General features: G+C 40.2%; 1 protein-coding gene across 1 annotated transcript; it reads left to right on the plus strand.

Annotated features, from left to right (window-relative positions):
* The first annotated feature begins 7,954 nt into the window (after positions 1–7,954).
* On the plus strand, positions 7,955–10,939 carry LOC111146554 (ribosomal protein L30). The gene is made up of 5 exons (XM_022502142.1): positions 7,955–8,031; positions 8,139–8,190; positions 8,454–8,599; positions 9,989–10,119; positions 10,836–10,939. Exons 2-5 carry the CDS (start codon positions 8,170–8,172, stop codon positions 10,883–10,885), a joined length of 348 nt encoding a protein of 115 aa, XP_022357850.1. The 5' UTR covers positions 7,955–8,031; positions 8,139–8,169; the 3' UTR covers positions 10,886–10,939.
* The last annotated feature ends 2,047 nt before the right edge of the window (positions 10,940–12,986 follow it).

The raw sequence follows: 12,986 nt of genomic DNA on the forward strand, positions 1-12,986 counted from the left end.
ACTATGATGGTTATCAAATAGTGGTTTTTCTAATTACATAATTCCTTCTACATTTATTAGTTGGCATTCTACAGTAAAAGGGAGCACTTTCCCTTTTCCTCCATTTATTATTCATTTATTTATAAGAAATAAAAACTCATGAATTCTTACATATTCAATGGGTCATGTTACCATTTGCGTTGGTTTTTTAGAGCTGTGATATGACAGACTGATTTAAACAAGAAAAACTTACTTTCTCGTAGTTCTGAGACTAGAAATCAGAGAACAAGGTGTCAGTAGGGTTGGTTTCTTTTGAAGGCCTTTCCTGGGTTGGGATGGCAGTGTTCACCATATATATCTTCACATGGACTTCCCACAGTAAGCATCTCTGTCCTCATCTCCTCTTCTTACAAGAACACCAGTCATATTGGATTAGGGCCCACCCATAAGACCTCATTTTACCTTAATTACCTCTTTAAAGGTCCTGTCTCCAAAACAGCCACATTACAAACTACAGGGGTTTAGAACTTCAACATATGAATTGGTGGGGGGGGGGGCACAATTCAGATCATAACACCATCATTATTAACTTGGATGCTCAAATTGCCTAAAATTTGACATATTTCCCTGTATGAGTCATGGCGGTACACAGCTATGGTCTTTACAGTGTGTAAAGGTCTCCCTCCCTCCCTTCTCTACCTCACTTCTCCCCTTCCTTATCCTTCCCTTCCCTTCTTCCCCTCTTCTCTCCCTCCCGTGGCATAGGCCTGACAAAGCCTGGGCTGCCCAGCAACCAACTCACAGATCCCTTCGAATGAAGAGGAGACAGGGTATCTTTGAGCAAGTACACTTTGTAACATTACAATAGGTACTATAACTCTCCTAACATTATGTCCAGGGTTACTGTGCCCCAAGGAAAGAGAAGTACTTTTTGTTTTTGTTTTTTTAAAGATTTTATTTATTTATTTGACAGAGAGATCACAAGTAGGCAGAGAGGCAGGCAGAGAGAGAGAGGAAGCAGGCTCCCCACTGAGCAGAGATTCCCAGGACGCTGGGATCATGACCTGAGCAGAAGGCAGAGGCTTTAACCCACTGAGCCACCCAGGCGCCCCAAGAGAAGTACTTTGAAAGTGGCTAAGGATTTGGCTAGATTCCAAGTCCCTGAGCAAAATTACAGAATTAGTGCAAGGAAGTTTAGGGGGAGAGGTACATGGATGGACCTTTCAGTATAGGCCAAAATTTGGGAAATATTTATGTCTTGTTTAAATGCTATTAAAAGGACTTCATAAACTGGGCTGCCATAACAAAATGTCATTAACTGGATGGCTTAAATAATATTTATTTCTCATAGTTCTGGAGCCTGGGAAGTCTAAGATCAAGGTACCAGTCAATTTGGTTTCTGGTGAGAACTCTTTCTGGCTTGCAGATGGCAATCTCCTCAGTGTGTCTTCACATGGGGTGGGGGAGGGGGACTTTTTTTTTTTTTTTGGTTAAGATTTATTTATTTATATTAGACAGAGGGCAAGAGAGAGTAAGTGGCGGGGGGCAGACAGAGGGAGAAAATCTTCAAGCAGACTCTCCCGCTGAGTGTTTGACTCAATGCAGGACTGGATCCCATGACCCATGAAATAGATCAGAGCTGAAACCAAGAGTCAGACTCTCAACCAACTGAGCCATTCAGGCATCCCTGGGACTTCCTCTTCTTACAAGGCCACAGTCCTAACACATTAGGGCCTCACCCTAATAACCTCATTTAATCTTAACTACCTCCTAAACCTACCTCCCCACTGTCAAATTGGGGGTAAGGGCTTCAACATATGGATGGGGGAGGGAGGGGACACAAGTCAGTCCACAGGCAGACTCCCACTTCAGAATATGCTCTTTTTTTAAAGTTAAAGTTACATTTAATTTTACTTAGCTAGTGAAAGTTTTCCAAAACTCCATTCTTCCTTGAAAGAGATGCAGTAACTCACAGATTAGTTAAATATAAACACTATCTTGAAATTCTCTGAATCCTAATGCTTTCATGCTAAACCAGGGCTTTCTGGGCCCAGTTATAAGTACCACTTTCCCCCCATCAACTATCTTTTGGGAGTTGACTGGGGTATCTTACTTTTCCTTGGCAATAATTTATCAGCCAAGCCATGGTCTCTTCCATTTTCTTCAGAGGAAGCATTTTATAATCAGGTGAACAATAATAATCTGGTATCCTGTGCATGGTATTCTTCTTCATGAGCCCCTCAATGCTTGCTCAGTGGGCTCAGGAATAGGATGGCTCTAAGAACAGAGAAAGAAGCCCTACATGAGCTCGACTGCATGTTCCTCCACTTAACATGATTTACCTGGCTGAGTGCCCAGTTTGCCAGCAGCACTAACAATGACCACAGTAAGCCTCCAAAATGGTACCTATACCTTGAGCGGCCCTATGACCCACTTCGTGAACAAATTATAGGACCTCTTCGGTATTTTTTTTTTAATAGACATAGGATTAGATTTGTTTTTCCTGTACATCATTATAGTATCATCAAGACAATACACCAAGACACTACATTCAGTATCTTATCAAATAACTCATTTCACTATGAGACAATTAAGGTAATGGGTTAATTTCTATGGGATTTACTGGTCTTTTCACCTACCTCCACAGCCAGAAGCTAAACCTATAGGATAGGATGATGGAGGGGCACATTAAAACACTCAGTTATGGCACCAGCCAAGAGAAAACATCTTTGAAGGTTGGGGTACTGCCCTATGGTTTGCAGAGCATGTTTTGAACCAGTGACTAATAAATGGGACTGCTTCTCCAATGACCAGTATACACAGATCTGGGTCTTGCTCTCCAGGCTTCTTGTTCATTTGGTAAACTACAACATATGCTTAACTTCTTATGCTTAACTAAGCTAGTTTGTTTCTGTTACTTACAACTTAATTATCTAGACTAATATACAATGCTTGCCCTACCTCCCCTCTCCCTGACCACTCTCCTTCTTAGCAATTACCTGTCCTATCTTAATCCTTCAGTCTTACTGTGATAATACCTGAATATAACTTATACTGTGATTTTAAATGCTGATAGTACCTTGATAGGATAGTTCATAAATCTTTTCACCTCCAAGTACTCCTTTTTTCATTTTTCTTCAACATACCCATGTTTTGATGTTGTCCCAAATTTGCATTTATTATTTCGCCATTAACCGATTCTGAGCAGTATTACCATATTAAGTTAATTAAGTTCCAGTTAAAAGCAAAAACATCAGTGTTTTAGCTTATGTATCACACCTTTATTAAGGAAGAAAGTGCATGTACATGGCAGGCTTTTCAAATTACTGAAAATAATATGTAAAATGTCATATTATAGACAGATACATAGGAACCCCATTCATACTAAAATTTCAAAAACTCTTAGAAATATAAAATAACCTAAAAACAAACATTTATAGACATCATCCTACGTTCCAAGTTTCACTCCTTCACAGTAAAATAGTGAACAAAGAGTACTCTGGGTTCTTTGTATCCAAGAGTATAAAAAACATATGCTCCTTGGATGGAAAAATTGTTTTAAAAAAAAGGAGAAAGCATTTCTCTGGCCTATTTTTAATCCAGTGCAGTCTGGAGCATTTGCAGTCTGGACAGAGGGCATAGAAGAAATATTTTGGATTCCTTATTATTGTCCTCTAACGGGTCAGAATTCTTGTATTGGTGTATCTGTGTTTAGTTAGTTGAAAGGTGTCCAACATTCATTAGGTTTACAGGCTATTTTCACTTAGAATGCCCTTCCCTTCCTCTCTTCATCAGATTTCTGAGCATGTTTAATGTCCAGGGTGACTTAAGACTGTAAAGGTTGGGTTAAACAAATAGAGTTCCAAATTACAGTTGACCCTTGAACAACACCACTTAAACATGGATTTTTTTTCTGGTACAGTACTGTAATGTACTTTCTCTTAGTTTTCTTAGTAACATTTTCTCTTGTTTATTTTATCATAGAGTATATAATATATAGAATATAAAAATGCATTGTTTATGTTATTAATAAGGATTTTCTGGTCAGCAGTAAGTTATCAGTAGTTAAGTCTTTGAGGAGTCAAAAGTTATACATGGATTTTTGAAATGCATTGGGGGTGGTGAGTGCCTCTAGCCTCTGAGTTGTTCAATGGTCAACTGTACTAATGGGCCGCTCCCAAATCTGGACATTGAATAACTCATAGCTGATGATAATATGATTGTTTTAACTGCTTAACAATAAGGGGATGGGCTAGTGTACTGAACCAATGAACATCAGATGAACTTGTTAGTATTTGCTCTAAGAGGGAATGCAGCCTGTCACTTTTAATTCCCACAGCAAGTATGAACTTTTGCACAACGAAAGCAGGTGCTGCAGAGTTCTCAGAAACTTGGAGCAGCAATTTTGGTGAATGAAAACCAAAGTCTTGGGTTAATTCTGTTCTATCACATTTACCTGTTGGTATTTTTTTAAAATCACTCTGAAATGCTACCGACTGACACCCAGAAAAACAAAAATAATATCTAGATGGCAAAATCCTTCTTAAAGCGTATATACTTCCCAACCTTTTAGTATGAAGATTTTCAAACTCAAGAACGTTGAATAGTGAAACTACCACCTATGTACCCTCCACTTTAAATTCAACAGTTGTTAACACTTTACTGCATTTGCTCTAATGCAGTAGAGCAACCTGTTTATCTTCATTTTAGATTTTATTTACATTTATTTCAGCAACTCAAAAAGAAGCTGCAATCATGACACTTCACCCATACATACTTCAACAGACATCTCTTTAGAATAAGGGTATGACTTAATGCAGTTATTTTTAATAATAGTTAAGAGTAATCTTTTAATGCAGGGGTCAGCAAACGATGGCCTGCAGGCCAAATCTGGCCAGCTGCTTGATTCTGCAAACGTTTTATCGGAACACACCCACTATATATTGCCTGTGGCTACTTTTGTGCTACGGCAGAGCTGAGTCGTTGCCACAGAGAACATATGGCCCCAAAGGTGTAAAGTATTTATTCTTTGGCTCTATAGGAAAAGTTTGCGAATTCCTGCTCTAATAAACACAAGTGTGGAAAATTTTATAAAATCTTCTTGAGTCAAAAGATATGTCATTTTTGCATGGTAAGTGCTTCTTCCCCTAGTGTATAGGTTTTGTAAAGTCATGAAAGACTTTAGATGTGGGTAGGTGGCTATGGTAGGAAGGTTGAAGAGATGAGAGTTGGACTGATGAAGAGATCTAATATTCACTGCATATGTATTCTGTACAAGGCCCTATGCTAGGTGCTTTATTTTTTTTTAATATTTTTTAAAAGATTTTTTATTTATTTGACAGAGAGAGATCACAAGTAGGCAGAGAGGCAGGCAGAGGGGGAGGGGGAAGCAGGCTTCCTGCTGAGCAGAGGGCTAGATCCCAGGGCCCTGACATCATGACCTGAGCCGAAGGCAGAGGCTTAACCCACTGAGCCACCCAGGCACCCCTGCTAGGTGCTTTAGACACCATTACGTTTACTGGGATCCTCACAACAATACTGCAAGGTAGACGTACTATTTTAGTTTTCTGATGAAGAAACTGAGGCTTAGGGAGTTCAGACAATTTGCCCCAAGTCATGCAGATATTAAATAGAAAAATCAAGAACCTAAGACTGTCTTCAAAAAAATGTAGCAAAATCAGTTAAGATTCCCTAAGAAGAATTCTCAAACATTTTGTGGTCATGTTTCATACATAAAGTAAGTGCTTTGGGCTTCTCTGGCTTCCAGTACAAGACCATAGTAAGATCGCTGGGATCTTTAAAGTATAGCAAGGACATACATAGTTAGGACCAGAAATTTGTTATAAAGAAAAGCACCCCAGATAAGTCTTACCAAGTACTTTAGTTATTTAATCTCTAAAATGGGGGTACTAAAAAGCTTTGAAAATATAGGGCTCAATATAAAAGTATAAAGCCTTATACTTAAAAAACAAATTAATATACATTAAAAATAATTAAATTTTATTAAATAATATACATTTAAAAAAAACAAATATACATTATTTCATTTTTGTCTTTACCTAAGCAAGCATGCCTCAAACTCAACTTGGTTATCTCATTCTTCAGTTTTTTTGTTTTTTTTTTTAAAGTAACCTTTACCCCTAGCATGTGGCTCAAACGTACCACCCCAAGATCAAGAGATGCATGCTGTACCAACTGAGCCAGCTAGGTGCTCCCTATTCTTTACTTCTCAAATTCTAATATTTGTAAGAATCCCCGAAGCTGCATATTAAACACAGATTCCTAGGCCTCACCAGAGATTTCTTCTACATACCTGGGTGGGGTCCAAGAGTCATAATTCAAGGTATTTTTGAATCAGGTGATCTGGCAGCCATACTTTCAGATACTGCTTTCAGATATAACTGGTGTTTCACAAGACCTATTTAAAATCACCACTTTATTATTAAAAAGGAACTTTACATAGCAATTCATGCTATACAATAATTCAAGTAGTACTGAAACATGTAAGGTAAAAAAATGTCCTCTCCTCATACCTTATCCAGTGGTTAAGTTTTGATGGTTAGCTTTCCAGACTTGAATTTTCTATGCATATACAAACACATATATTAAGAATGATAGGGGCGCCTGGGTGGCTCAGTGGGTTAAAGCCTCTGCCTTCAGCTCAGGTCATGATCCCAGAGTCCTGGGATGGAGCCCCGCATCGGGCTCTCTGCTAGGCAGGGAGCCTGCTTCCCCCTCTCTCTCTGCCTGCCTCTCCGCCTACTTGTGATCTCCCTATCAAATAAATAAATAAAATCTTTAAAAATAAATATTAAAAAGAACAGCTTAAAAAAAAAAAAGTGCTAAAATCAGGATGCCTGGATGGCTCCGTTGGGCGTCTGCCTTCTGGTGGAGTCTTGGTCCCAGGGTCCTGGGATGGAGTCCCCAGTGGGGCTACTTGCTCAGGGGGTAACCTACTTCTCCTTCTGCCTACCTCTCCCCCTGCTTGTGTGCTCTCTGACAAATGAAGAAAATCTTTTTTAAAAAATGCTGAAATAAGGGGCGCCTGGGTGGCTCAGTGGGTTAGGCCTCTGCCTTCAGCTCAGGTCATGCATGATCTCAGGGTCCTGGGATCGAGCCCGGCGTTGGGCTCTCTGCTCAGGGGGCAGCCTGCTTCTCCCTCTCTCTGCCTACTTGTGATTTCTCTCTGTCAAATAAGTAAATAAAATCTTTTTTTAAAAAATGCTGAAATAAGTATCCTTGTTCACATGACTTTGAGAAATTGTGATTGTTTCTGTAGGATATATTCCTAAAAGTTGACACACAATAAGGACTTACCTACCGGTACTGGTTCGATTTTACAGTTTTTTGGTACTAGCGGGAGACGTTCTGTGCGTGCTATTTTGAACGATCCGTCACTGGACACTGACATCAAGGTCCAACGTTCACAACAAAAATATTTGTAAATTAGGTCTGTTTATTGCTCTCTCTGAAAATTCGGCTTATAAAGTTGCGCTAACACCGCCGCTCAAGAGGTCAGTTTGGGGAAGTCTGCGTGGGCCTCCACCGTTCTCCGAGAGGCCGGCAACCTGGGCGAGGGCAGGAGAGGGCACACAGCTGCTTCGGCCTGAGGGGAAGTGACGCAGGAGGGTAGACCCAGGAGCAAAGGCTCACCGGAGTCCTCCCCAAGAAACGCGGCTTCGGTATAGATGAGCTCAGCCGCACTAAGACCATGGTCCAGCCGCCGCCTCCCCTTCTCACTGTCCCCTCCCGCCTCACTCTCAGTCGGCTTCTCCAACTCCCTCCTGGTTTGACGTTCCCGGTTCCTCAGTCCGCAGCTCGGAGCAACACACTAACGCAACTTCAGGACCGGCAGGAAGAGGGAGCGCGCACCTCTACCGCCATTCTACCTACCTGAATCAACAGCAGTCAGCGCGGCCTTGGTCTTTTTACCCCGCCCCTTCCGCCTGCGGCTCACTTCCGGTTCCGATGTCTCGGCTTGGCTGTGAAGAGCTTTGCATTGTGGGAGCTCTTTCCTTTTCTCTCTCCCGGCCATTTTGGCGGCTGCTCTTGGTGAGTGGGTTCCGCGGGGCCCAGGTTTAGGCAGTGTGGGGATCCCAGCGAGTTGTCGTTTGGAGCTGCTATCCTAAACTTCCTGTCCTGTCCTCCGTATGTTCTAGGTTGGGGCCGTCCCGCACCTAAGGCAGGAAGATGGTGGCCGCAAAGAAGACGGTGAGTGAAACGCGCCAGGGCCGGAAGCCGATTCACGTGGAAGACTGGGTCTTGGCCCCGGGCAGGCAGATCCGAGCACACTGGGGAGACAGCATGCCCACTGGCATGGAGGGGCCCAGGAGGAAGCCGAGTGGTTCTCTCAGGGATTTAGGACCCTAGACTTAGGAGGTTTATTAAAGGGCTTGTCTTCCAGAAAGCTGGATGCTGTTTGAGATGGTTCAAAAACAAGGCCTTAAGGTCCGTGTTAAATGTTTGCTTTGTAGAAAAAGTCGCTGGAGTCGATCAACTCCAGGCTCCAGCTCGTTATGAAAAGTGGAAAATACGTGCTGGGGTACAAGCAGACTCTGAAAATGATCAGACATGGCAAAGCGAAGCTGGTCATCCTCGCCAACAACTGCCCGGCCTTGAGGTAATGGAAGGAACCTTGAGGGTGTGGGTCGCCCACTGTATATTGATCGGAGTGAATACCCAGGAGTGTTAACCATGGGCAGTCTGGGTAGTATGAACTCGGTTTTATGTAAAATTTTACAAGCGAGCACTAGGAGAAGAATTCACGGTTTCTTAAGTGGTGTTTGGGGCTGACCCCCTTCATGTTTTCTCGTTGTGTAAGCTTATCTTCGGGGAAAAAAAGTGGAAGAGGGGTAAAAACCACAGAACGTCGAAGTTTGAGGGAAGCACAGACACATGCTTGTATTATCATGTGTTTTGTGTCCTGCCTTTTTGGTCATTTCTTTAAAAATCATTTTCGAACTTGTTATAGTGTAGAAGAGCTAATACGATAAGATAGAAGTTGAGGCAGGCGGTGGAGCTGCAGGTTCCTAGTTCCCCAAGTGTTTGCTTGACTTCACTGTTTGGAAAGTGTACTTAGTATGGAAAATAAGTTAAAGAAACTTGCACTGTGGAGTTCCCACGGCACATTGATTTTTCTGTGGTAATGCATAACCTCACAGGATTTTATATAGGGTGTCTGTACATAATTGGCTTTTCTGGAGTACTCCATCCTTCATGCCATCCTATGGTTTGGTCTTCAGGCTTAACCTCCTTTGGTCTTGAAGCTTAACCTCCTATGTGCTTCTCAGCACAGTTACTGGTCATCTTGTTAAATGCTGGTTCTGATTTCATGGGTTTGGGATGGGACCTGACATTACGCATTTTTAACAAGCGCTCCCACTACTGCTGGTCTGCGGATCCATAATCTGAGTAATGGTGCTGTTCTGTTAGAACTCTTCAGATTTGTAAAACCTTCAATGTCCACCTGCTCAGTTGACACAGGAATGTTAGCTTTGTGTAAGTAACATCACTCCCCATCTAAGATTCAGCACCAGAGAGTAACAGAAATAGCTTATCTTTTAAAGATAACATGTGCTTGAATTTGGAACCTTCACTTACTGTTCTGTGCCTGAATGTCTTCATTAGTTATTAAAAATGGAGTATATACTACTTAAGAGGTTGTCCTGGAATTATATGAAGTGTCTGGTGACTAGTGATTGTTAAGTAAATATTTTTATTTCACATCTTACTCTCTTTTCCATGAGCATAGTTGCAGTGTTAAATGTAGATATTCAGAAGATACTTGATGATTCTTGCTGATACTTACTGATTCCCATTTCTTATAGGGGATCAAAGGAAAAGATGGTTTGTTTTGGCTAATGGATATGGTACTTTTTTGAAGAGTAACAACTGGTTTAGTTACTGTTGGAAAGCCTTACCAACATTAAAACTAATGAAGAAAGTGGTAACATTTTATTTGTCAGTCATTTGTGACGGAATTCATCTGCTTATCTTCCGGTTTCTGAAGGAAATCTGAAATAGAATACTATGCCATGTTGGCCAAAACTGGTGTCCATCACTACAGTGGCAATAATATTGAATTGGGCACAGCATGTGGGAAATACTACAGAGTATGCACGCTGGCTATCATTGATCCAGGTATGTTTTTTTAAAGTCATAATAATTTTTTTCCTTTATAATGTAATTACAGGTATTCTTTACTATCCCAATGTCTGATTCCTAGGTTCAGATATTGAGAATTTGGATAGAGCAAGTGATACCCTGTAGTTTTATTTCACAGAGAATTGATAATATCATTACATTGTAATAGATCTTGTTATAAATGAAATTTTTTTACTTTGAAATGAATTTGGTTTGAAGCACTTACATAATTAGGACCTTGGTAAAGGTGAAATTATAAATGGGGAGAGTATTCAGGTGAAATAGTTGAAGAAAGGAATTCTTACTGGCTGCCTAAGAACAGATAAAATTAAGTTGAGGAAAAGAAGTTCCTACAAATACAGATCATGTTATATTTTGAACTTACAAGTTTTTGATTCATAAAATACTGCGAATATTCTCGCTGTTCTGATTTTGTAATAATCAGGGCAGGCTAAACATTCGCTATATTAAGACCATGCATGTGTCCCCAGACCTAGTTCTTTCCCTAGGTCTGGTTTTATCAATGCTGGTGATAAACCACGTCTGATTGATAACGATGTATCTTATATGGGAAATGCCTATGACTAGGTACCTGATATCTTGAGAAATGACAGCAAAGCTAGTGTCAGAACTTTTATAGATAACCATTGCTAATTTGATGATTACCAGTTGTGATTAAATGAATTGTAAAACTATTGTGTTTTATTTTTTAGGTGATTCTGATATCATTAGAAGCATGCCAGAACAGACTGGTGAAAAGTAAATCACGCAGAATTTTTCTTTAATAAAACTGGCCACAGCTTGTTTTAAAAACACAGTATTCGTTGCAGTTTTTTCCTTTATATCTTTTTGTTTCCATACCCTTTCTGAAGATGGGATTTGAGAGGATAAGGCAGTTAGATGTGGTGGCAAGACTTTTGGGTTAAGAACTATATGTCCCAGTGTTTGTTTTCCTTTTTGTAAAGGGAGTGCAAAGTTCCTTTCCTTTACAGATTTTTTTAAAGATTCCAGTCTTTTAAAAGTGTTGATACTATTGGCATTTTATATTTGAGTATGTTTGAGAAGCAGCAAAGATCAATGTGTAGAATTTAACCAGAATTGCAATTTGTAATCCGGCTTAAATCTACAGATTTGAGTAGCAGAGAGGATAAAATGAGATATGTGCTCCCCTCCCAACATTTTGTGTGTCTGAGAAAAGTTGTATTGAACTTTAACGAAGAAGGATTTTTCCTATGGTGTGCAGTGGTTGAGATAGAAGATCTGTACCTGGAGTGCTTCAGAAGAATCTCAGGTCTTCGATAAGTGCTAAGTCCACAGTTGCCCAAAGTTTGTTTTATATTTTATTCCTAGAAGATACATTGTGAAGTGTGTTTGGTGTTCAGATTTTGGGGAAACTGCATTCCATATCTTCCAAATATGTCTGACTGGAACCCTTTACCCTCTTTTATTTCCTTGGCGACATTTTCAGGAGTTATTTGGGAAAAAAAATATCTTGATTTACGGAGTCAAATATTGCTGGTAAAGTATACTCTACACATCTGTGCTGGGCTTTCAGGCTGCAGCTGTGTCAGAATTAACCTTGTCTTTTGGACTTAAGATCTTAATCAAAGATCTTAGCTTGTAGGCAGTTCAAGTAGTAGATGAGTGAGACATAGGAGATGAAGATGCCATCAGTACACTGTACAGAATGTCCGTGTCCCAGTATTTACTGAACTTGGAATCACAAGAGTCCTTTTTTAATAGCTATGGAACAACCACAGGTGGGTGAAATTCCCAGTTTTGTATAGGAAAGGGAATGGGTTAATACTGCATGATTTTAATTTGTGTCTGAAGTTAATCTGAGGTTGTAGATAAAATTTGAAGAATAGCTGTTACTAGCTAGTTTTCTTACTGATTGTTCAGTTAACTTAGTATTTCTCAATCTGGGAGCACTAACATTTTTCCATGGGAAAGTTCTTTGTTGTGGAGGACTGGATACTGCAGGATATTTCTCATGGTTTTCCATGTTATAATGATACCCCGAAATGTTACCCCATGTTTTCAAAGTAGCATCTCCTGGTTAAGAGCCACAGAGCTGTGGAAATCTGTTAAACGTTCTAAAGTGCTCATATTTTCATATCCAGAGACTAGTATGCCCAAGGTGGTTTAAGATGTTTGAAGTTTGTCCTTGAAAAGAATTGCTTGGTCAGACTGTTGCTGGCCTCTAGTGTTATTAGTCTGTTCAACCATTGTGAGAACTGTTTGTCTTTGGATTAAGGAAGTTTTGTATGCTTATTTTCTGCTTGGTAAATTTTGCCTTTCAAATTGAGCTTGCAGTGATTTGGGTTAATTTTGGTTTGTTTTTCCCTCCAGGTTGATAAGTTACAATTTAATTTCTTCAGGGGTGGTTTCTGGAGGATACAGTATCGCAGGTACCAGTGTACCATTTCTTTGTAATGATTCTGTTGCAGGATTTTTGGCTGCAGGCATTTTAGAATGATGGCTTTTAGGAATTTTGTGATTTCTTCAGGCTTCTGTATAGTGATAATACACTATAAGGTCATTGAGCTTTTGCCTTTATCTGTGTTTTTTGTGTACTCATTGTTTAGGAAGAAAGGAATTTAAAGTTTAGAGAAAAGGAGATTAAACCTCACTCATGCTGGCTTAGGACAGCTGTGAAGAAGTGCCATTAAAATGCTTCCCGAATTAGAGAAAATACTACTGGCCAGGAAGATCTGGGAACGTCTAAGTTGGTATTTTTAAATGTTATTTTCGGATTATAATCAAAGTAATGTGTTTGGCTGGGAAGCTCTAGTACGCGGGAGATGGCAGGAAATTCCAGCCAGCTGGATTTGTTGCATACTTGTGCTGAGCTACCTGTTAGG

The sequence above is a fragment of the Enhydra lutris genome, unplaced genomic scaffold (assembly GCF_002288905.1).
Source record: "Enhydra lutris kenyoni isolate GAN:26980312 unplaced genomic scaffold, ASM228890v2 scaffoldscaffold14, whole genome shotgun sequence".
In the NCBI taxonomy this organism is placed as follows: domain Eukaryota; kingdom Metazoa; phylum Chordata; class Mammalia; order Carnivora; family Mustelidae; genus Enhydra; species Enhydra lutris.

What these genes read in the sequence shown, in the direction of transcription:
- LOC111146554 (XM_022502142.1), top strand. Translation starts at nt 8,170, where the DNA reads ATGGTGGCCGCAAAGAAGACG. An exon ending in TGGTGGCCGCAAAGAAGACG is followed by an intron (nt 8,191 to 8,453) that starts GTGAGTGAAACG and finishes TTTGCTTTGTAG; the next exon opens with AAAAAGTCGCTGGAGTCGAT. An exon ending in AACAACTGCCCGGCCTTGAG is followed by an intron (nt 8,600 to 9,988) that starts GTAATGGAAGGA and finishes CGGTTTCTGAAG; the next exon opens with GAAATCTGAAATAGAATACT.